Raw genomic sequence first — 22960 nt, 5'->3', positions numbered from 1 at the left:
GCACCAAGCAAAATTATTATTACCATGGGGAAAGACCTAGTAGATTACTGGCTCTGAGACTAAAGCATAATGAATGTTTGGCAGCAATTAGTGTGATTAAAACTGTAAATAATGTACTGGATACAAAACCTAAAGAAATTAATAAAACATTTCAAGAATACTATTCCAAATTATATACATCAGAGACCACTACAGATCACGCTGCTTGTAAAAAATTTCTAAGCAAACTAAATCTACCTAAACGGGATCCTGATCAAAGTAAATTTCTTGATGCACCTATTACCTTAGAAGAATTAAAACAGGGAATTGAATCTATGCAAAAGCATAAGTATCCAGGCTTAGATGGCTTCCCCCCTGAGTTCTTGTTAGCAATATGGATATAGCTGGTCCTCTTATATTGAACTCTGTAAACTATGCTATTGAAACAGGCTCTTTTCATAGGGACCAAAAAACAGCCTTAATCTCACTATTATTGAAAAAAAAAAAATAAAGATCCAAATGAATGTTCCAGTTATCATCCAATTTCCCTTATATGCACGGATCCAAAGCTCTATGCTAAGGGGATGGCTTCTAGATTAGAACAATATATTGGTAGTTTGATCCACTTTGATCAAACAGGCTTCATGAGAGGGCGTCTAGCTTCTGACAATATTCGTCGATTACTACATGTCATTTGTGATGCTGCCTCCCACTCTGAATCTTGTGCAGTTTTTTCCCTGGATGTGGAAAAGGTATTCGACTGAACTGAGTGGCGCTACCTCTGGTTGGTCTTGGAATGCTTTGGATTTGGTCCAGGTTTTATTCATATGGTGCAAGTACTATATGACAATTCTTTAGCATCTCTGATGACTGGTAGCTATCAATCCTCCCCTTTTAAACTTTAATGGGGAACACGTCAAGGATGTCCTCTCTCCTCATTGCTATTTGCTCTATCATTGGAACCGCTAGCTCAAGCTGTTAGACAAAGTACAGATATCTCTCCAATAACAACCACAGGCTCAAAACATTACATTTCTTTTTTAGCAGATGACATTCTTTTATATCTTTCAGATATTTCAGAATCAACTCCTTGTTGTCTAGCACTATTTACTAAATTTGGCAGTATGTCTGGTTATAAAATTAATTGGGCTAAATCAATTTTAATGCCTCTAAATCTAGCTGCAAAGAATGCAGTACTCCCTAATACAATCCCAACCGATAATAAATTTACATATTTGGGAATACAGATTCATCCCTCTCTGCAACGTATAAACAAAGTTAATTACACTACTTTATTCAACAAAATTAAACAAGACCTGCAGATATGGTCTCCCTTGCATTTATCTTCACAAGGCAGGATAGCCCTGATTAAAATGAACATATTACCAAGAGTTCATTTTTTATTTTCTATGTTACCCCTATCCCCTTAGCCTACTTTTTTTTAAGGAAGCCAATTCTATTATATCTAAATTTACTTGGAATGAAAAACGTCCCCGCATTCGTCTAACAGTACTGTAATGCACAAAGGTCAATGGTGGATTGTCTCTTCCTGATCTTAAACTATACTATTGGGCTTTTCAAGTAAGAGCCTTAAAGCATGGACCAACATAGACTCAAAGGTCGCCTGGCGCAATTTGGAAGCAGTTCTAGTTCACCCACATAGACTACAGGACTTATTATTTAGTGGCATCCCCAAGAAAAACTAAAATTTCAAATTTAGCCCTATTGTTGCAAATTCATTAAAAACTTATGATGTGGAAAAAATTACGGGAGGTCCATTTCAGTTCTCATTCGTCTACTATTTGGAATAATAATCATTTACTGACAGAAGGTAAGCCTTTTATATACCCTGTCTGGTCAAATAGCAGTGTGCATAGTTTTAAAGATATTTTTTTTTTTAACAGGAAAGGCCTTCGAATGTTCCAGGAACTCAAGGAAGACTTCTCTCTCCCAGGTTTCTCTTATTTTCTATATTTAAGACTAAGGTCTGCTTTACGAGCCTATGCGGTTCCATGGGACTCGGATGTATGTCCTCATCCTTTGATAGACAGGCTGGTGACAGACAGCTGTTCACGAGGGACAGTCTCAACTATCTATGGTCACTTGCTAAAACAAGCATGTAATACTCTGCCAGTTACAAAAATTTGGGAGCGTGAAATGGAAAAGCCGGGCTTTTCTCCTGATTGGGACAATGTATGGAACAATACGTTTTTAGCTTGCAAGAACCCAGCTCACCAATTAATACACTCTAAACAGCCATAAAGCATATGCTACTCCATACATTCTTTTTAAAATGACAAGGTCCCCTAGTCCGCTCTGTGCAGTTTGTCAGGCTGGTGAAGTGAGCACATACCTACACATGTTTTGGGAATGTCCGATTGTGGCTGTGTTCTGGGACAGTGTAGCTCAAACTATTACTGAGCTGACAGAGGTTCAGATCATAAAAAATCTGGTTGTATTTCTATTGAATGATGACTCCTCCCTGGGCCTTTCTCTACACCAGAGCAGGATGCTTCTGGCAAGGTTAACTGCAGCCAAGAAATCAATTTTACAGCTTTGGATAGACCCTACGCCTCCTATGATTGCTACCTGGCTCGGAGTTTAGAAGCATTGTTTTTTTGGAATGCTCCACAGCCAGGATTAATAAGGCAGGTGTGACAGCTATACAGGCATGGAGTGCCTGCTGCCGATTTGGCTACACTGATGCTTAAATGACATGGGCTTCCTTTCCATTACCTTCATACTAGCTTCTATTTTTGGTATGTAATTTGATTTTTAGATAACAATATTGTAGTAACTTTTTCTTAGTTATTTTATTATTATTTTAATGTGCAAGCATTGACAATGTTGTAAATAGTTTATTTTATTATTTTTTTATATATTTTTTTGTTTTTATGCTTTGTTTCTGTTGTTAAAAAAAAAAAAAAAAAAAAAAAAAAACACAACTGATCACAAAAAAAATCTGGAATTGCAAATTTGATTTATGTCTACTAGAGTTATAATGCAGAAAGACTGTGCTATTCAATTATAGGAGAAGTTCAAAACTACAAAGTTCATGAGTAGCACCGAGCAGCACTCTCCACAGAGGCAGAATCGCCAGTTGCCTGCTTTACCCACCCTGTACAAGTAGATTCGCTGGTGCCCGAGCGAGCTCTACATGAATGTGCATTTTAACAGCGGGGAAATCAGAGAATCAGCTGCAAGACAGATGCAAATATGCTTAATGTTAATGCTTTGTAAGAATGCTCTCAAAAATGACAGGTTTACCTCACGATGTTGGAGTCTCAATTGATATTTATGATAATAACTTGCGAAAGTTAGTAAACTGAGTGCAAACGTTGTTGCCAGTTATTGCGAAAAATGTGCGCCGAGCACGACCACACCTAGAATATTGTGTCCAGTTCTGGTCCCCATATCATAAGAAAGACATTGAGGCATTGGAGAGAGTACAGAGGAGAGCAACACGATTCATTCTAGGATTGAAGGGCATGTCATATGAAGACCGACAGAGTTTAATCTGTATAGCCTAGAAAGGAGGAGAGCCAGAGGCCGATTTTTGAATATCTTTTGCAATTGAAATTGAAATATCTCCGCGTATGTGATTATCTTGTGCACGTCCATTCTTATGCGTTACTAAATATTTGAATTAAATACTCATACAGTGTTTCAGCTGCAGAATCTTAAAAATGAATAAGTTATAAGCACTTTCTTCTGCAACCGCCAGACCCACAGTTTATGCGACACATCGAAATCAATATAATTTACCCGACAGTTTAGTCTGGGCTTTGTAATAAAGTCAAAGTCATTGTAAAAAAACTTACTCCTGTCGAGTACTGAAACTCGAATTAAAGTCATTCTACACGTCATATTACTGTTACTATTCTTCTTCTTATTATTATTATTATTAATTTTATTAGCAGTTGTCACAAAATATACACATTGAATAACAAAACAGTGTGATATAGCTACTTTTTTCTCATCTGCCTGTCCTTTGAATAGAGTTACCACTAACAGCTCAAACCGTGTGAGCCCCCCTGCACTCCACTCCTCAGGCAGAACATCTGTGCCACCCTGAGTGTGTACAGGGGTTTTTATAAAAAAAAAAAAAAAAAACTTATTCTAAGCTCTCTGCACAAATCAGTGACCATCGGGACTGATGCTAAACGAAAGCTAGAGACTGTTGGATTTTACAATGAAATACGGTGTGGATATACTGGATCAAATGGCACAGCTGTATTCTGTCAAAGGTGGTACTCGCAGATGGCCTGTGGCTGTTTTTTATAATGTTTTCGACCGGGCAGCCATCAATACTTTGGTTTTGTACAAGGAGTGCACCGGCAACACAAATCACTCAGAGGAACTTCATTTTGCAGCTAGTCCTGGAGCTACAGCAGAAACATTTTGATAAGAGACTAGAAAGCCGGCTGGCAAATGCCCCTCAAACTTCAGCCAGCGCTGTGCCCACTGGCACACGGAATAAAAGACAATGCCAGGTTGCTAAAGGCAATAAAAACAGAACTTTTGATGTCTGCGACAGCTGTGAAAAGGCAGTCTGTGGCAAATGCACTGGTACAGTTGAAAAGAGTGTTTTCTGCATAGATTGTACTGAGAAAGCTGTAAAAGAACTCTGAACAGACACACAGTCAGAGCCTCTGAACCCTATTTCACTCAAAGCGCTTTCACGTTGCATAAGTTATGTTATACCTTTGTTTTATGCTATTTTTATAACTAGTTATTTATGTTTTATAATTTTATATGTGCACACAGCTTTCTACACTTGTTCACACAGAAGTTTATTGCGTAAAGTGCATTATTACAGGTTTTCATGTTTATGTATATTGAAAAAAATTAAAGTTACATTTTCAATCTAAACAGAGTTTCTGCTCTGAAAATGTGTGATTCATAAATATAAATATTATGATTCATAAATAAAAATATTAAGTTGTATCCGACTGTTTGTTTTTCATTTTCATATCAAAGCTGTTTTAAAATGGAGCCGCACATTTTGCGTGTGCGGCGGTTGTATGTAGTCCGAATCTCGGCAGCTCTAGTTTTAAGACGTATTTAAAATTGTCAAGGGGTTTAACAAAGTAACTGCTGACAATTATTTTTCACAGGTCAAAGAGAACAGAACCAGGGGACACAGGTGGAAGCTGAAGGGCACATTCAGAACCGAGGGGAGAAGGAGCTTTTTCACAGAAAGGGTGCTGAACCATTGGAACAGGCTTCCGCACAGAGTTGTTGAAGCGGAGACTATCGGATCCTTCAAGACTAGACTGGATGCTTTCATGAACAATACTGTATTAGCCTCTCTGTGACCATAATAAGACCTTTAGTTAGCTGCCTAGAGGAAGGGCGGTCCGTTTAGTCTCAGATTCACAGAGGTTTTACTTCCCCTACTAATTAAATGGTTCGTTTTTTTTTGTTCTTCCTCTCCTGAGTGAGTGTGAAGGACTACACTTGCATTAAGCAAGCGAGCATAGGTGGGCCAAATGGCCTTTTCTCATTCTAGAATTTCTTATGTTCTTAAGTATGTTGGCAAGGATTGAGTTATCGCAAATAAACAATACTATACCGAACTTCAACAATACCAATTGTATCAAACTTTAAAACGAGAGTAAATTATCCCACTATTTTAGAAAAAATATTGCTGCGTTGTTAATTCCTTGAAAGACTCTCCGCCCACAGACGTACTGATCATATGCTGCATGCTTTGTTTTGACGTTTAACATTATAGTCTTTCATGACTCTAATGCACTGTTTGCACAGAAGACAGAGAGGTTTGCCCTCCTTCTCAAATATAAAATATTTTCTTGAAATGTTCGAAACGCTTCTTTTCACTAAACACTCGAGTTCACCATCTCAGAAACTGGCATGCACGTACAAACCGTTGCGCCAATCTGCCATTAATGTTCACACTTAGTAGGCACACAAATATATTTCTATTTTATTATGCGAGTTCCTACGTAATCCTACTCCCCTCCCTGCCTGCCTGCATGCTGCTTAACATCAACAAGCCGCTTTGGGCACCTCTGCTGTAAAGGCTGCTGAAAATCAAGTGCTTGGCAGTGCTTGGTTCATTGTGGGCTACATGTAAGGTTCAATTGGAGAGACGCTGTGGGCCATATTAAATGGATTGTAGGGTTGCACTTTGGGCATCCTTGGAATATGTAATAAAATTTAAGGTTACATAATATGCTAATAAAAAAGTACTGTAGACAACTGTACACAATATTTTTTCGATGCATTGAACAAGCTACTTTATGAACAACAAAAGCATATCTAGGTTAAGTGTTTAAATTGCAATGCTTACCGTTAGTATCAATTTGGATGTACTCTAGGGTAAACTGTTAAAATCAGAAAGGGAAAAGCTTAAAAAAAATACCATGGAAGTATTTAAATGATCAAAATGATGATTTAGGTGTGAACCTCAAAACATATTAAAGCATTTTTTTTTTTTTTTTTAAAGAATATCAAAATAGACAGCAGAAACCAGAGTCCCAGACGTTACTGTTGATGCTTTTGCCCCCCATAATGAATGGACAGCTAAAAGGTGAATAGTGGAGTATTATAATTTAAGTAATAAAATATTCCAATTCTTTATTGTAGTACAGACAGAGGATATTAACATAATCCAGCTTGCAGTCAGGTAAAAAAAGTTACGAGAAACAGACTATTGTTTTACACAATAAATGCAGTATTAATGACTATAAATCAGATGTGATGGCACAAATAGAAACACTAACAGGGCTTTACTTACAATGACTGGTTTAGTCACCATTCTGCGTAGTGATCCTATCCGTATGCTTCGACAATCCAGAATGATGCTTTCCAATTTGGTATGCAGGTCACCAGGGTGTATCTGTACAACTTTTCGACGTTTGCTCATGATGCTGTCAGGCACATTGTTACCAAACTACAAAGAAACAGTAAAGTGCTGGAATCATTTTTAGAAACATTTAAGAGGTTTCTTTAGTTTTGTGGGTGTACACATTTCACTTAAACAGATACAATAATTAAAAGTACCTGGTCTTTGATTGGTGTTTTTCTTGGTATTCTGATGTCACTGGTGGTCTCTGCAGATGCCTCAACTCTTCCACCAGAGGGTGCTGGAGAGGAGTGTGCCGAGTCTGAGGGGCGAGGAGACACACTGGCCATCCTGCTCACGCTGCCTGTGCTGGCATTGTCTATTTCCTCGTCCTCATCACTGGACAACACAACTACAGTACAACAGCAAGACAACACACATTTACAAATAGGCAAGCATTCTCTTTAGGTATAAGACCTATATTTCCTAAAATATGTTTAATGCTTGGTGGGGGAAATTATACCAATTAAACATAGCAGCACTTATGACACAATCAAACCTATTTATTTATTTTTTTGTATTAATGCAATAGTTTAATATTAATATGAATAAATAGTTTTGTTACTACATATTATTCACAAAACAATTTATTTTAGTAGTTCTCAGATGTTGACACTCTTTACACAACAACAATTGTCATCCTGCTTTGGTACACAAGAAAAAAGTCGCATAGTTTTTTTTTATTTATTCATGTAAACACAGACACAAAACAATGCTGTTGGTTTGGCTGTGTTCTCCTTTTTATTTGTAATGAGCCTATGGTTACATTTATTTGTTACAATACTATCCCACAATCCCCCAGTGACCTTTGATGCATGGCAAGAGTTTCTGAGGTTGGCCAGGCTGGAGAAAAGCACTGAAACACTTTTGATTTCGGCGGTTAGCCATGGGCAGCCAAAGCCTTTAGCGCCAGGCAGTGGAAACGAGACATTTCCAACATGTGGTTCTAACATGGCTATAGTAAAATAAATAAATAAATAAATAGAATAAACTGAGACTTGAAGATGTCCTCCATGGATAAACCAGGTGGTTTTACAATACCGAGAAGGTGCATGCATATATGCTTCTTATTACAAATCAAACAGGTGGTGGGAGTGTGAAAGTTCTAACATTCAAGATACAGACAAGGAACTTACTTGGATCGTTCAGCTCATGTAGTTTGGATACAGGCTGCTTTCTGCTTCTTGACATCTTTGTTGACGCAGGGCTTGTTCCTCCAGCCAGTTCAGCTCTCCCGTTGCTTCTGGTAGCGCATGCTGGAGAAGTCATTACGACATCCATCATCGGTGAATTACAAAAACTCTTGCTAGGAATACCTTGGGTTAAACGTTTTGGTCCTGCAGAAAGTGCATAAATTGACGGTCGAGACAGATGTCCTGCATTTTCAGTTACTTTGATAGTATGATTTATGCAACTTGTTGCATTCTGCAAGAGAGACTGCCCGCAGTTTTCACAGTTCACATGATCTTCACTTGGCTTGCTACAATTTCCACAGAGTGTTAAGTAGACATCAGGGTCTAATTCCTACAGAGGAAAGTAATTGTAAATACGTTATTTACATTTATATTCTCGTATATCTTTGTACACTATGAATTTTGGCTGTATTAAAGATTTCTTATTAAAATGTATTGCTAATAAACTACAGAACCTTTAAAAATATATTATATAAAAAGTAACAAGTAATACCAAGTTTACAGATAACAACAAACATGATAATGCTAGTAATCACATCATCATACAGCAGTTTAACCATGGAGAAGATGTACACCACATGAGCACAATTAACAAGCAGGTTGTTCTGTGACATTTGTAGGACTCTGAAGCCTGCATATTTGTTCTCATTTTAATAGAATTACAATACATAAAAAAGTGCAAAATGCATTTTGTTAAAGCTACAGTAAATCAGCCATCATATACTGCACACCCAGACTGAAACTCCCAATAACTGGTGCCAAAGAAAGTACTCAGCAAGTTTAATCACAATTGGACAAACGGTTTCCTAGATTGTATCCATAGTACAAAATTAATCATTAGTCCAAATCTGATTCAACTGAAACTTGGATCAAGAATGTTATTTATATATGTGTTGCTTGAATGAAGGGCAGCTGATGTAAGAACAATATAAGCAAAAGACCACTAAAGAATATGATAACTATCACACTGCACAATGATACATGCACCATGAAAAGTATTATTACAAAGCTTTTACACTCACCTTCACCTTTTTAGAAACACTCTTTGGTGAAAAACAATCAATTACCTCTGAAGAAGGGTGTCGCTTTTGCTGAATACGCTTTTGAATTTCCCCGTCCGATACCCGGTTCCTATTTTCTGACAGAAGGGAAAACAATTCGACAGTTACAAATAAACAAACTGTTCAGTCTCACGAGGTAAGAACATGTGCTGCCAAAAGACTTTTACTATCATAGGTCTTGCATTTTCATTAAAAGATTCTTCTGTACAGTATATACGTTTACTAGTTCCGGGGGCCATTGTAAAATCCAGTTTACTAATAAAAAAAACACACACCAACTGGACATCAGTGCTCCAGATAAGGGGTGTACCATCGGAATTCCAGACTAAAAAAACAGCCATTTATGACAGCCGTGGAAAAACAAATACTAACAAATATTAATGAAAGCGTTCTTATAGAACAGATTTCTGAAGTTTTGTACAGATCTGCAGTTCACACAACAGAGTTTCTATTGGTGCTGTGGTGCACGCACTTAACGGTTACAATTCATTCTCTTTGTATCTGACAGAAATACAATGATTCTTGGTTGTAAATTTGTAAATCTCCCTCTCGATTTAAGCAGCGAGAACATAGTTCTTTGGATGGGCTGGTCTGACAGTTCTTTCCCCGGGTCGGGAAGTCGGCCAGTATGGAAGGAGAGACCCCGTTGCAAGAACGTATTGACCCGGAAGAGAAACGATGTGGCAGCCGCAGATTGCAGAAGCGGTTGCACTCATTTACCAAGGGGTCATGCGTTACAGCATACAGTGCATATAGAAAGTCTACAACCCCCTGAACTTTTTTCACATTTTGTTGTGTCAGTGCCTCAGAGTTTCATGCATTAAATTATGATTTTTTTCCCCTTATCTACACACCATACTCCACACTGTTAAGGGGAAAAAAGTTTTATTGAGAAAAAAATTACATATTAAAAATACAAAACAAAGATAAATGGATAAGTCTCCACAACCAGAGTTAATACTTGGTGAAAGCACCTCTGGGAGCAATTACAGCTGTGAGTCTGTTGGGATAGGTCTCTAACAACTTTGCACATCTGGATTTGGCAATATTTGACCATTCTTCTTTACAAAACTGTTCAAGCTCCTTCAAGTTCCTTGGGGAGCATTGATGGACAGCAATCTTCAAGTCATGCCACAAATTTTCAATTGGATTTAGGTCGGGGTCTGACTGGGCCACTCAAGGACATTTACCTTTTGGTTCCTTAGCCACTCCAGTGTAGCTTTGGCTGTGTGTTTTGGGCCATTGTCATGCTGAAAGGTGAACTTCCATCCCAGTTTCAGCTTTCTTGCAGAGGGCAGCAGGTTGTCCTCAAGGACTTTTCTGTACTTTACTCCATTCATTTTCTCTTCTATCCTGACAAGTGCAACTTCCCCATAACATGATACTGCCACCAGTGATGCGCTGTGTTGGGTTTGCGCCAAACATATCGCTTTGCATTTAGGCCAAAAAGTTCAATTTTAGTTTCATCAGACCACAAAACTTTTTGCCACATGGCTACAGAATCTCCCGAGTGTTTTTTTGTATACTTCAAATGGGATTCAAGGTGGGCTTTCTTGAGTAATGGCTTCCTTCTTGCCACCCTACCAGGCCAGATTTGTGGAGTGCTTGGGATATTGTTGTCACATGCACACTTTGACCAGTCTTGGCCATAAAGGCCTGTAGCTCTTGCAAAGTTGCCATTGGCCTCTTGGTAGCCTCTCTGATCAGTCTCCTTCTTGCTCAGTAATCCAGTTTGGAGGGACAGCCTGATCTAGGCAGGGTCTTGGTGGTGCCATACACTTTCCACTTCTTAATAATTGTCTTGACTGTGCTCCAAGGGATATTCAAGGTCTTTGATATTTTTTTTATACCCATCCCCTGATCTGTGCCTTTCAACAACTTTGTCCCGGAGTTCTTTGGAAAGAACCTTGGTGCTCATGGTTAGGTCTTTGCTTTGAAATGCACTACCCAGCAGAGGGAACCTACAGGAACTGCTGAATTTATCCTAAAATCATGTGAATCAATACAATTTAACACAGATGGAGGCTACTTAGCTTGGTGTGTGATTCTGAAGGTGACTGATTACACCTGAGCTAATTTATGGTTGCTATTACAAGGGGGGTGGACACTTATCCAACCAAACTATTTAAGTTTTTATTTTTAATTAATTTTCTACAAATTTCTAGAATATTTTTTTTCACTTGGAAGTTGTGGGGTAGGATTTGTAGATAAATGAAAAAAAAAAAAGAATGCCTTTTAATTCCAGGCTATAAGGCAACAAAAGGTAAACATTTTGAAAGTGGGTGTAGACTTTCTATAGCCACTGTAAAAGAGGACAGAGAATAGTAATCTGTTCCTTTGCACTAGTTTGTAGTGAATAAGAACTGAGGAGGGCAGTAAAAGTAAATAACATTCTGAAATCGTGAGTGTTGTGTTTTTGTTTGTTTGTAGTTGTCTTGTCTTTTACGTTACCAGACAGTTAACTCAGTTCCAGAGCTGTCGCCAGGGGCCAGCACGAAACCTGACAACACTGCACCTTTACCACAAATATAAACCTGTATGATATATTTGTATTATTATGGGATGGATATTGTTTATTATTTGGGACTGTCGGGTCTTGTATTATATTGTCAGACCTGGAATTACAAAATAAAAACATTTCCAAACTGGATTATAATCATCTCTGTCTGCTTCTTTCATGCACTGCATCACTCCTGCACCTGTATACAAAACAACCACTTTATCGCATGAGAAAGTGTGGCAAACACGTGTCATGCAGAAGCCAAAATAAGACTTTCTAAAAAGTTTATGCGTGCCAATTGTAATGTTGAAGAACCTGGAAGTGCTAACAAAGGGTAGCCGAGTGGGGACGTCAGGTCAGAAGCAGGAACATAAACAAGCAGACAGGTACTGTGTAGCCGTTTATTTAAACAAAAAAGAAAACAGTTTTAACCAACAGAAACACTTGCTCATCGAGCGAAATAAAAGGTTCAAACAAAAGCAAAAATCACAAACACTAAAAAAAACCATATAGGCCAGGCTGGGTGATCGCCTTCACTGATCCTATATTTTGGTAGTTTAAACTCCTTTTTCTTCTCACTCTCTCGTTCCTCCTCTCGAACACCCATGAGAGCTGCAGGCTTTTATGCAAGTGACCATCTCCCGATTAGCAACAAATGAATCACTTCATTTGGGAGATGGCCACCTTTTGCACAAGTTTTTTATTTATACCCTGGCGCAGGACGAGCTGCCTAATCCCAAAATACAAAAACGCACGGCTACGCAGTCATTTAAATACAATAAATAAATCATAATACAAACAAAATAATAAACTGCACAGATGCAGAGGGGTACCCCGTTCTAAAATAAACAAATACATGTACAGGGCTCCTCGCCAATTGTTATTTTAGTATTTTTAATTGTATTTTACTGTTGTTTTATAAGTCCCCTTCCCTGTTGATTTCTTTATTGTATTTTATTGTTATTATCGTTGTTTTATATGTTTTGTTTTATTTAGTTTTTGGGACTACCAATGAAAATTAGCTTTGGCTAAATCAGGGGAACAATGCATCACTTGTTTAATCATGAATGTTTTTAATTGTACATGGTCCCAACCAAATAAAGTGAAAGAAAACAGAATGTTACACAACAGTGTGCAAGATATCTGTTTACACTAATTTAAGGCACAGAATAAAAGCAGGGTGTAAAGCCCCTTGAGGATTCTATACCAGTAGTGACTAAAGTTTACTTAAAGGATTAGTCTACAAAAGACTACAAAAATAGAAAAGCCAGGGTAAAACCTGACTTACTTCATTATCACAAAGCTGTCCTGCTGCAGTTTGTAGGATATTTTAAATTACTCCTGCTGAAAAAATTCTGGGAGTGATTACTGGTGACAGAAAAAAATTCTGGAGCACTGGGACACCTATATTTATAGACATATGTTTGACTAATCACCCTTATTGTGATAGTCAGTAATACGTCTTTATACATCTCAGATTTTGTATTTTGCAACAAGATTACACATTGTTTTTTTTAATTTCTTTGCCATTGACAAATAGAAGCTGCAGAACACTCACCTGTACTCTCTGGACAAGTCAGAATTATGCTGTCAAATTCTAGTCTTTGGACATGAGGGGGGTATTCTTTTCTGAAAATAGAGAAATGTGTCCATAAAAGCTATATGCTGTAGCCTCTTTCTTAAATGCAAGCAGACTTAGCTTCAAGCCACACAGATCTCAAATCAGACATTTTTTACATAATTAATTCTTGTGATTATAGTTATAATTCTTGCATTATTCCATTAAAACAATCCAAGAGTTCAACTGTTTATTGTTATATTTTTGTAAAACAAACAAATACACTTGGCAATCTTCTGGGTCTTCACTGTTTAAAAAAAAAAAAAAAATAGGATATCCAAATATTAAAAAGACAAAGCTGTAGTAGATATACAGCATCCTTTGCATTATGGTGCCTTTATTAAACAGGTCACAAGGTCTGATGGCAGCATGATCATTTGAGTGAGTTTGAATATAACAAATCAAGTGATTAGGTAACAGGAAACAGCAACTATTCATCTACAGGTATAGTGTTGTGGTTGAAATATCTGCAGTCTTCAACAAAGGAAAAGGGGTCCAGTTATTACAGCTAGTGTTATATTTATTTATATATAAATATAGATACACACACACACACACACACACACACACATTATATATATATATATATATATATATATATATATATATATATATATATATATATATATATATATATATAAATAAAAACACACACACACATATCTATACAAACATTGCCTATAGGAAGTATTCACCTCCCCTCGATGTTTTCATTTTGTTGAAATGTTGATGCATTTTAATGGGATTTTTTTTTTCTTTGATTTACACAACTTACTCAACACTTTCAATGTTTATAAAAATGAGACGGATGAAAAAACAAATCAATTAATATGAAAACCTGAAAAGTCTTCGTTAGATAAGTATTCACCCCCTTTGCTGTGACACTCCTAAATAAGCTCAGGTGCAACCAATTGCCTTCAGAATTCACACATTAAGTTAATTCGTCAGTCCATCTGTGTGCAATAAAAGTGGTTCACATGATTTCAGATTAAATACACCTGTCTCTGTAAGGTCCTACAATTGGGTAGTGCATTCAAAACAAAGATAATACCATGAAGACCAAGGAGCTTTCAAAACTCCGGGATAAAGTTATGGAAAGGCACAGATCAAGGAAGGGGTATAAAAAGATTCCAAAGGCATTGAATATCCCTTGGAGAACAGTCAAGTCGACCACTAACAAGTGGAAGGTATACGGCACCACCCAGAATCTGCTTAGCACAGGCCGTCCTCCCAAACTGAGCAGCCGGGTAAGAAGGGCATTGGTCAGAGAAGCCACCAAGAGGCCAATGACAACTCGGAAAGACCTACAGCATTCCATGGCTGAGATGGGAGAAACTGTCCATGTGTCAACAATAGCTTAGGTACGCCACAAATCTGGCCTGTGTGGAAGAGTGGCAAGAAGGAAGCCATTTCTGAAAAAACCCATGTAAAATCCAGCTTGGAATGTGCACAAAGGAATGTGGGAGACCGAAAAGATGTGGCAAAAGACTCTGCGGTCCAATGAAACAAAAATAGTTGGCCTAAATGCAAAGCGTTATGTCTGGTGCAAACCCAACACAGCACATCACCCAGGTAACATAATCCCTACCGTGAAGCATGGTGGTGGCAGCATCATGCTACGGGGATGCTTTTCAGCGGCAGGGACTGGGAAGCTTGTCAGGGTAGAGGGCAAAACGGATGGAGCTAAATACAGGCAAATCCTTGAGAAAAACCTAATTCAGTCTGCATAAGACCTAAGAGTGGGACGGAGATACACCTCTCAGCAGGAAAATGACCCTAAGCACACAGCCAAAGCGACACTAGAGTGGCTTAAAAACAAGAAAGTGAATGTCCTAGAGTGGCCCAGTCAAAACCCGGACTTGAAACCGATTGAAAATCTGTGGCAAGATTTGAAGATTGTTGTCCACCTAAAAGTTTTGCCAAAAAGAATGGGCGAATATTACACGATCCTAATGTGCAAACCTGGCACAGACTTACCCCAAAAGACTCACAGTTGTAATTGCTGCCAAAGGTGATTCTACCAAGTATTGATTCAGGGGATGAATACTTCTCACCAAGACATTTCAGTTATTTATTTACTTATTTTTTTCACAATAAAAATTCTCTTGCCTCTTCAAAGTGTTGAGTAGGTTGTGTAAATCAAAGGAAAAGAAAATCCCATTTAAATGCATCAAGATTTCAGGTTGTAACACAACAAACTGAAAACAACCAAGGGGGGGAGTGAATACTTACTTACATCCATCCATCCATCCATCCATCTATCTATCTTAAACAAATAATAACAACAAAACAAATCATTCGACATCCTTCGATGTGTTACGCTCAGTGTGACACACATGCAACACTGGCCAGTAGTAAACATTGCAATGCTACACTTAATTGGCAAAGCAGCTTTCCAAGCCTTGCAAATACATTTGGATAAAAGACAATACACAAGCTCCAAGATACTTGTACCAGAGCTTTCCCAGGTTACATAAGAAATGTATTTCCTGATTTTGGAACATTTAATAGTCAGTATTAAAATAATAAATTAAAGCAAATCTGAAGACTGATAATGCCCCAAACTGTTAATGAAGCAGGTTATAGAAAATGCCAATTCACTTCAAGAATAGGCTTACCTTTCCTTCAGATCAAGACTGCATTAGAGGAAAAAGAAACATGTAAGACTCTAAACCCTGCAAACAAATTGTAGACATTTTATACAAGCACTTTAAATAATTTACAGTAGTAGGGATGTCATACTGAACCACCGATTTACAATACAGATCTACCTCTGGTTTATGTTACTTACTGTAGCTAAATATTTTTTTTAACCATTCCATGGTCCACTTCTAAGTTGGTGAACTGTTTTTCACACAATGACTGGGAGCACATGGAAATGTACTTTGGTATCAAACACTTAAGTAATGTGACTGCTAAAATGAACATTGGTAAAGTACATTTCTCAGTGTTTTCCATAATAAACTGGTGCATGAAACCCTGTAGACAGATTGAAGTGTGTTCCATTACTGATAAATAATCTTTTGTAAGAAGATCTTACCTTTGGGCTGGGTTTTTTATGACAGCTTGTGCATAAGCATGCTGGAAGCGACGTCCCTGCACAACAATGTACTTGGTTCTGCTGCTGACTGCTGGTGATGTTACAGCCTGGGGATTTTCACTGATAACAATAAAAAAAAAAAAAAAATAAAATATATATATATATATATATATATATATATATATATATTTACACACACAGTGGTTTGCAGAAGTATTCACCTACCTGCAAAGATCTCACATTTTGTTGGCACCTGAGCGTACTCCACGACACTTTCAAATTAGTCTTTACATGTGGAATCTACACAAACTACTCCACATCGATAAAGTTAAAAAATACATACAGAATATAAAGTAAGATTTACAGAGAAAAACAGATTAATCTTAGTTGCATAAGTATTCAACCCCTTTGCTACTGCAGCCCTAAATCAGCTCAGATGCAAATTATTTTTTTGAAAGGTCACAAAATTAGTGAAATAGTTTCAGCCTGTGTGTACTCAAAGTGGTTTAACTTATAGATAATTTCCCTCAGGTATATAATGACTTCCAAGCTATAACTCAGATAGTGATCCAACAAAGCAACCATGAAGACCAAGGAGCTTTCGAAACAAGTCAGGGATAAAGTGGTAGAGAGGCACAGAGTAGGAGAAGGATACAAGAAAATTTGAAAAGGAGCTAATGATCCCTCTCAGCAGAGTGAAATTCATCATCAAGAAGTGGAAGATGCATCATACCACCCAGACACTACCAAAATTAGGTCACCCTCCCAAACCGAGCAGCCGGGCAAGCAGGAAATTGGTTTGAGATGTCACTCTGAAGCCAACAATGACCTGCAGAGATCTGCAAAGTTCTGTGTCTGAGATGGGAGTCAGTGTTCATACATCAACAATAAGCCATCCCTACACAACGCTGGCCGGTATGGACAGGTAGCAAGAAAGAAGCAGTTTCTCAAAAAGCCTCATCTTAAAGCAGGTATGGAATTTGCAAAAAATCATGTAGATGATACTGCAGGCATGTGGGAAAAGGTTTTGTGGTCAGACGAGACAAATTTTACTTTTCGGTCTAAATTCCAACACTGCACATCACCCAGTCAACACCATCCCAACTGTCAAAAATGGTGGTGGCAGCAGCATGTTATGGGGATGCTTCTCTTCAGCAGGGACTGGGAAGCTTGTCAGGACAGAGGAGAAAATGGATGGTGCAAAGTACAGGCGAATCCTTGAGGAAAATCTATTTGAGTCAGTCAAGACCGGGGAGGAAATTTACATTTCAACAGGACAATGACCCGAAGCACAAAGCCAAAGACACACTGGAGGGTTGAACAAGAGAATTAATGTTCTTCAGTGGCCCAGACAAAGTCCTGACTTCAAAAATTTATGGAGAGACTTGAAGATTGCAGTCCATCGAAGAATGCCCGACAAACTTATCAGAACTGGAGCAATTTTCCTGTGAAGAATGCGCAAAAATGTCACCATCCTACTGAGTAAAGCTAGTAGAGACCTATCCAAAGACTCATAACAGTAATTGCTGCAAAAGGTGCTTCTACCAAGTACTGACTTGAGTGGGTGAATACTTATGCAACTAGTAAATTTCATTTTGTACATTTTCTTTGCAAGTTTTGCTGACATTTAACCTCCTCATATAACAGTGTTCAGTTTAAACACTACAGCATTGAATTAAAAAAAAAATTATTGTGACATTACTGGTAGGGGGTGAATACTTCTGCAAACCACCAGGTATTCTTGTAGGCTTTTTAAAATTAAAATTATATATATATATATATATATATATATATATATATATATATATATATATATATATATATATATATACACACACACACACACACACACACACAGTGCTACCCCGTTATAATGCGTTTGTTGGGGTCCATAATTAGGAGGCCACGTTATTTGTGTATCGCCTTACCACATATACAGAATATTGACATATTTGCCCACAAGCCAAATTAATATTGGAGAGTACGGTGGAAAATGAAGGATGGACACACACACACACAATTTGCAGAGACTTGAATCCACACTTTATTGGGACAATTATTCACGGCCCCCATTAGTCTGGGCCACACCAAAAACAACAAAGTCTTACACTCACAGCAGCACATTCACACAGCAGCAAGTCTCACTCGGCTCTGCCCGTGCTGATGTGGGCACCCGCTATATGCTTTATGTCCCACCCTCCTAGGCTGAAGCAAGCTTACCGTTTCCTGCTAACAAACACACACACACCCACACAAATAAACAACAGGGTCCGCAGACCAGTTCTGCAACAGTATAAATCCTGGGTACAGTATAATAGAAACTGCTATTCCACCAGTTTAAAGGTTACAATATTCATTGTTTTTTTTTGTTTTGTTTTTATTATCCAACTATTAAAACATGAATTGACAAATGTTTATAACTATACAAATGAAATGCTTATATGAGATTCTCTATACAATATTTTCTAGTTTTTTTTTTAATAAAATACAGACTGCAAATCTCATGGAAATGTGTTTATGTATTGACTTATGTATTTATTTGTTAATGACAGCAGTGCTGGGAAAGAATGTTGCTTCCCCACCTCCCCCATCCCCCAAAATAAAAAAGCCATGAGGGTATGAAAGCAGTATCACCCTGCTGCAGCAGTGTTCCAGTAGCCATCGTGGGACCAGATATCAGTTGAGGAAAAACTGCTATAAAATGTTGTACACTGTTTTAAAAAAAAAAATAAGATGTAACAAAAGAAAAAACATTTTGTCTTTGCAGAATTTGATGGAGCCTACTGTAAGTATTGTGTGAATTTTGGTAGAAAAACAGTAAAAAAAAAAAAAAAAAAATGCAAAGAAACTTGACAGGTTATACACAAGTTTAAAAATCACAAAACTGAAAAATCTGAATTCCACAAAGCATCAGTAATAGTTGGCAATGATTTTGTATCTGTGATCAACAAACATCAAACGAATTGGATTCAGCTTACAGTGAAAGAGTGTGTATGTGTGGGGAGGGGGGGGGGGCAGGCAGAAGCTAGTTAAAGGTCAAGACGTGCATTCGGTGCAGACAGTATTCATCCAGATACTCTTTCGCATTTGTTTCATGCAGTGCATATACCTGTGGCAGACCAGTATGCAGAACAAGGAAAGAAGTGCTGAACAAGGGAAATAATGTGTCATATTACTTTTTTTTTTTTTTTTTTTACAAGGGTTTAATTAAGTAACAGCCAAGTGCGTTGCACTTTCCTTTGTGACCATGCTAAGTGAAATAGCAATTAAAAAATCATCAAAATCCCCCAAAGTAGCAAATCCACCAATTTTAATATAAGCCAAAATGTCTCATTATGCGGTATATTTCCACCCCTACAACATTTTTGATTGACATTTAGTGATGTAATTTCCTCCCAGTCCGAATTGAGATTTTAAAATTCAGGCCAGCCCGAAAAGTAATTTAATAGCATGGAAACTGAGGTGTGGGGGGCCAACTCGAGCACATACCGGGGCTATGTGGCTCATGGAAACATGGTATCACTATGTTACTTAAATTTAGCAACTGTGTTCCAAACTTTTCCTTAAAGTATGTTAAACATTTGTTGAGGTGAGGTGGGGTTAAATGGAACCTTTTGTGTATCTTGAAGAATTTAGCGAACCCGTCAAGCTACAAGGCTAGATCCACCCCTGGTAACCACTAATTGATTGACTGTGTTCCCTGTTAAATAAAACCCAAATCCTACAAGTTATATTCTAATCTTTTGTATGTGTTTTGTGCGACGAGGACGGGCCAAGCAGATTTTTAAAAAGGGCAAGGTGTTTTTTTTTTTTTTTTTTTTTTACTTTTTATAATTTTGTCCCTTAGACAACAAGTTTTTTTTCAAAAATTGCACAGCCCTGTACATACATATACATATATCACACACACACACGTAAATATATACACATGGAATTTTGCATAAACAGGGTAAACAAGAATTTAACCCAAGCTTAACTAGACCTATCCTGAAAGTTACAAACATGAGAGTTATTAATTAAATAAACTAAGCAATTGAACAGTTTGAACTGATTGTTTTATCTGTATTGTGGATCGTTAAATCTGGATGGACTCACATACCAGGGGGAATACTTTAAATCGTCACTATTTTCCCTAATATTCTCCTCTGTAGCTAGATGTCTAACTGACTTTAGTGAGCAATATAGCAGTTATAACATAATTAAACTTGAAATACTAAGGGCAGTATGAAGAAACCATATCAGAAAAACAACAAACAACAACCTCTCCTACCCCCGATTTCTATTGAAAAAGCAAACAAACAAACATATAAATACTCTACCCAAGCTTCTTGCCATGTCCCAGCATGTTTAGACCAAGGGCATTTCCTATGAGAGGTCTTAAATACTTAGTGGCTCTTCTTTCGTAGGTCTTCAGAGAGTCAGAACTGCAAAAAGATTTCAGGGAAGGTGGCTGCTGGCACTGGAAAGAAAAGACCAATTATTATCCAGACGCTCCAGCCATCACTTTGCTTACTTTAGGAAAAAAAAAAACACATCCTGGTTAAAAAAAGGATGTTGACAAAACAGATTAGACTGCTTAATTGTCTTACCTTTGTCCCTTGTGGGCTGTCCACCCCACTGCTGTCATCCATACTCAACAAGTTTGCTTCACTGTAGTTCAGAAAAACACAAGTAAGTCAGAATTGCAACTGTATCAAGTCTTTGTTTTTTTTTGTGTGTGTATGCAATAACCTCTGAAAATAGAAGGCATTTTAATAGAATACAGTATAAACATCTACAGTGTTTGAATGAAAATGGAATGTGTTTAAAGCTCATGTACAGCTCTGGCTACCAGTTTTGCATCACCCTATAGAATTAACAAATTTTGCTTCATAAAGTTGAATTAAACCTGAAGAATACTGTTAAGGTAACATATTAAAATTACATACCGCTTTATACTTGTTTCTCCATATACTTCATGAAAAACTTAAATCGAAAAATGTGACATTTTGAAATCTAACATGAAATATTGTAGTTGGGATATAATTTCGTAGTTTATTCAATTGTACATGTTAAATAAAATATCAAAATTATGCTTATATATATATATATATATATATATATATATATATATATATATATATATACACACACACACACACACACACACACACACACACACACACACACACACACACACACACAATATCAGTAAAAAGTTTGAGTACACCTACTTGAAACCAGGTTTTTCATGATTATCTATGCTTTTAACTGTATAAACTTGTCTATAAACACTTAATATTTCATTATATGATACATGTACTTATATAAGCTGATAATCATAAGTGAATTGCATTCAAAAATTAAATTTTTAAATGAAAATGTAAATTTTGTCAATTTCAATGAAATAGTCACCCAAAGCAAGGGGATATCAGTCTGAAGCCCAAGTCAGTTAAAAGTCTGAAATGTGTAGAACACGGTGTTAGAACACTGGCCTAAGTATAAAAGTGTCTTTGTTAGATGTTCTCTGAGTTAACTAGCATATTACCTAATTAACCTTTTGTCACCAATTATTGTTAACAGGCGACGGTCCATGATTACTATACATATAGGTAGCATAGGCACAAGTTTGTCATTCCTGAATGTAAGGGAGCAGACAATGGCAAAATACGCTCAATTAAGCAAAGAAAAAAAGTCTGTATTACTTTAAGAAATGAAGGTCAATCTTTAAGACAAATCGCAAGAACTTTGCAAGTGTCTGTAACTTGAAGAAACTGGCACTCATGAGGACCGAACAAGGTCAGGCAGGCCAAGGGTGACCTCAGAATAAGAGAACAAGTTCATTTGAGCCACAAGTCTGCGAAATAGGCAATTAACCTCCCCTGAAATACAAGCTCAGCTAAATGCTACTACAAGTACAGATGTTTCAACATCAACTGTTCAGAGGAGATTGTGTGAAGCTGGCCTAACTGGAAGAATTGATGCAAAGAAACCAATTCTTAAGAGTGCAGAATAAGAGGAAGAGACTTGCCTGGGCCAAAAAACACAGAAACTGGACGTCTGAGGAGTGGAAGTCGGTCTTATGGACCGATGAGTCAATTTGAAATATTTGGGTCTAACCACTGAGTATTTGTAAGACACAGAGAGGGTGAGCGCATGACTTCTGCATGTGTGGTTCCCCCTGTCAAGCATGGAGGAGGCAGTGTCATGGTTCCCCCTGGGGAGGAGGCAGTGTCATGGTCTGGGGTTGCTTTGCTGGTGACAGAGTTGGTGATCTTTACCAAGTCCATGGCAAGCTCAACCAGCATGGCTATCATAGCATACTTCAGAGGCATGCCATTCCATCAGGATTACGGCTAGTTTGGCAGTCCTTCATTCTTCAGCAAGATAATGACCCGAAACACACCTCAAAGTTGTGCAAGAACTATCTGGCAAAGGAGAAAAGTGAAGGACAACTCAGTCCATTGACCTGGCCTGCCCAGTCTCCATACCTCAATCCCATAGCACTTATGGGACGAACTGGACAGAAGAGTCAAAGCAAAGCTACCCACAAGTGCCCTACATCTCTGGGAATTGCTGCAGAAGAGTTGGGAAGACAAGTTGGGTGATTTCCGGGTGAAACTTGTTAACCCAATGCCTCGTGTTTGTGAGGCTGTTATTAAGGCAAAGGGTGGCTATTTTGAGGAATCTAAGATTTAGAGACAATTTTCTTGAACATTACT

At 37.7% G+C, this 22960-nt stretch overlaps 1 protein-coding gene across 9 annotated transcripts in view; it reads right to left on the bottom strand.

Annotated features, from left to right (window-relative positions):
- senp6a (SUMO specific peptidase 6a) overlaps window positions 1–22960 on the bottom strand; it is a 45559-nt gene that overhangs the window by 15344 nt on the left and 7255 nt on the right. For 7 of the 9 annotated variants that reach the window (XM_041249501.1, XM_041249500.1, XM_041249498.1 and 4 more), the window contains exons 2-11: window positions 20849–20909; window positions 20579–20718; window positions 16260–16379; window positions 15838–15855; window positions 13160–13230; window positions 9063–9178; window positions 7984–8371; window positions 7006–7199; window positions 6740–6895; window positions 6293–6326 (exon numbers count right to left, since the gene is read on the bottom strand). In XM_041249501.1, the coding sequence (XP_041105435.1) occupies window positions 6293–6326; window positions 6740–6895; window positions 7006–7199; window positions 7984–8371; window positions 9063–9178; window positions 13160–13230; window positions 15838–15855; window positions 16260–16379; window positions 20579–20718; window positions 20849–20890 (1279 nt within the window). In that variant the 5' untranslated portion in view covers window positions 20891–20909. The remainder of the gene's footprint in view (window positions 1–6292; window positions 6327–6739; window positions 6896–7005; window positions 7200–7983; window positions 8372–9062; window positions 9179–13159; window positions 13231–15837; window positions 15856–16259; window positions 16380–20578; window positions 20719–20848; window positions 20910–22960) is intronic. The other 2 variants (XM_041249497.1, XM_041249496.1) reach the window with 2 other exon arrangements.

Source organism: Polyodon spathula, chromosome 5 (genome assembly GCF_017654505.1).
Source record: "Polyodon spathula isolate WHYD16114869_AA chromosome 5, ASM1765450v1, whole genome shotgun sequence".
In the NCBI taxonomy this organism is placed as follows: Eukaryota; Metazoa; Chordata; class Actinopteri; order Acipenseriformes; family Polyodontidae; genus Polyodon; species Polyodon spathula.
This window is presented reverse-complemented; position numbering and strand designations above follow the sequence as displayed.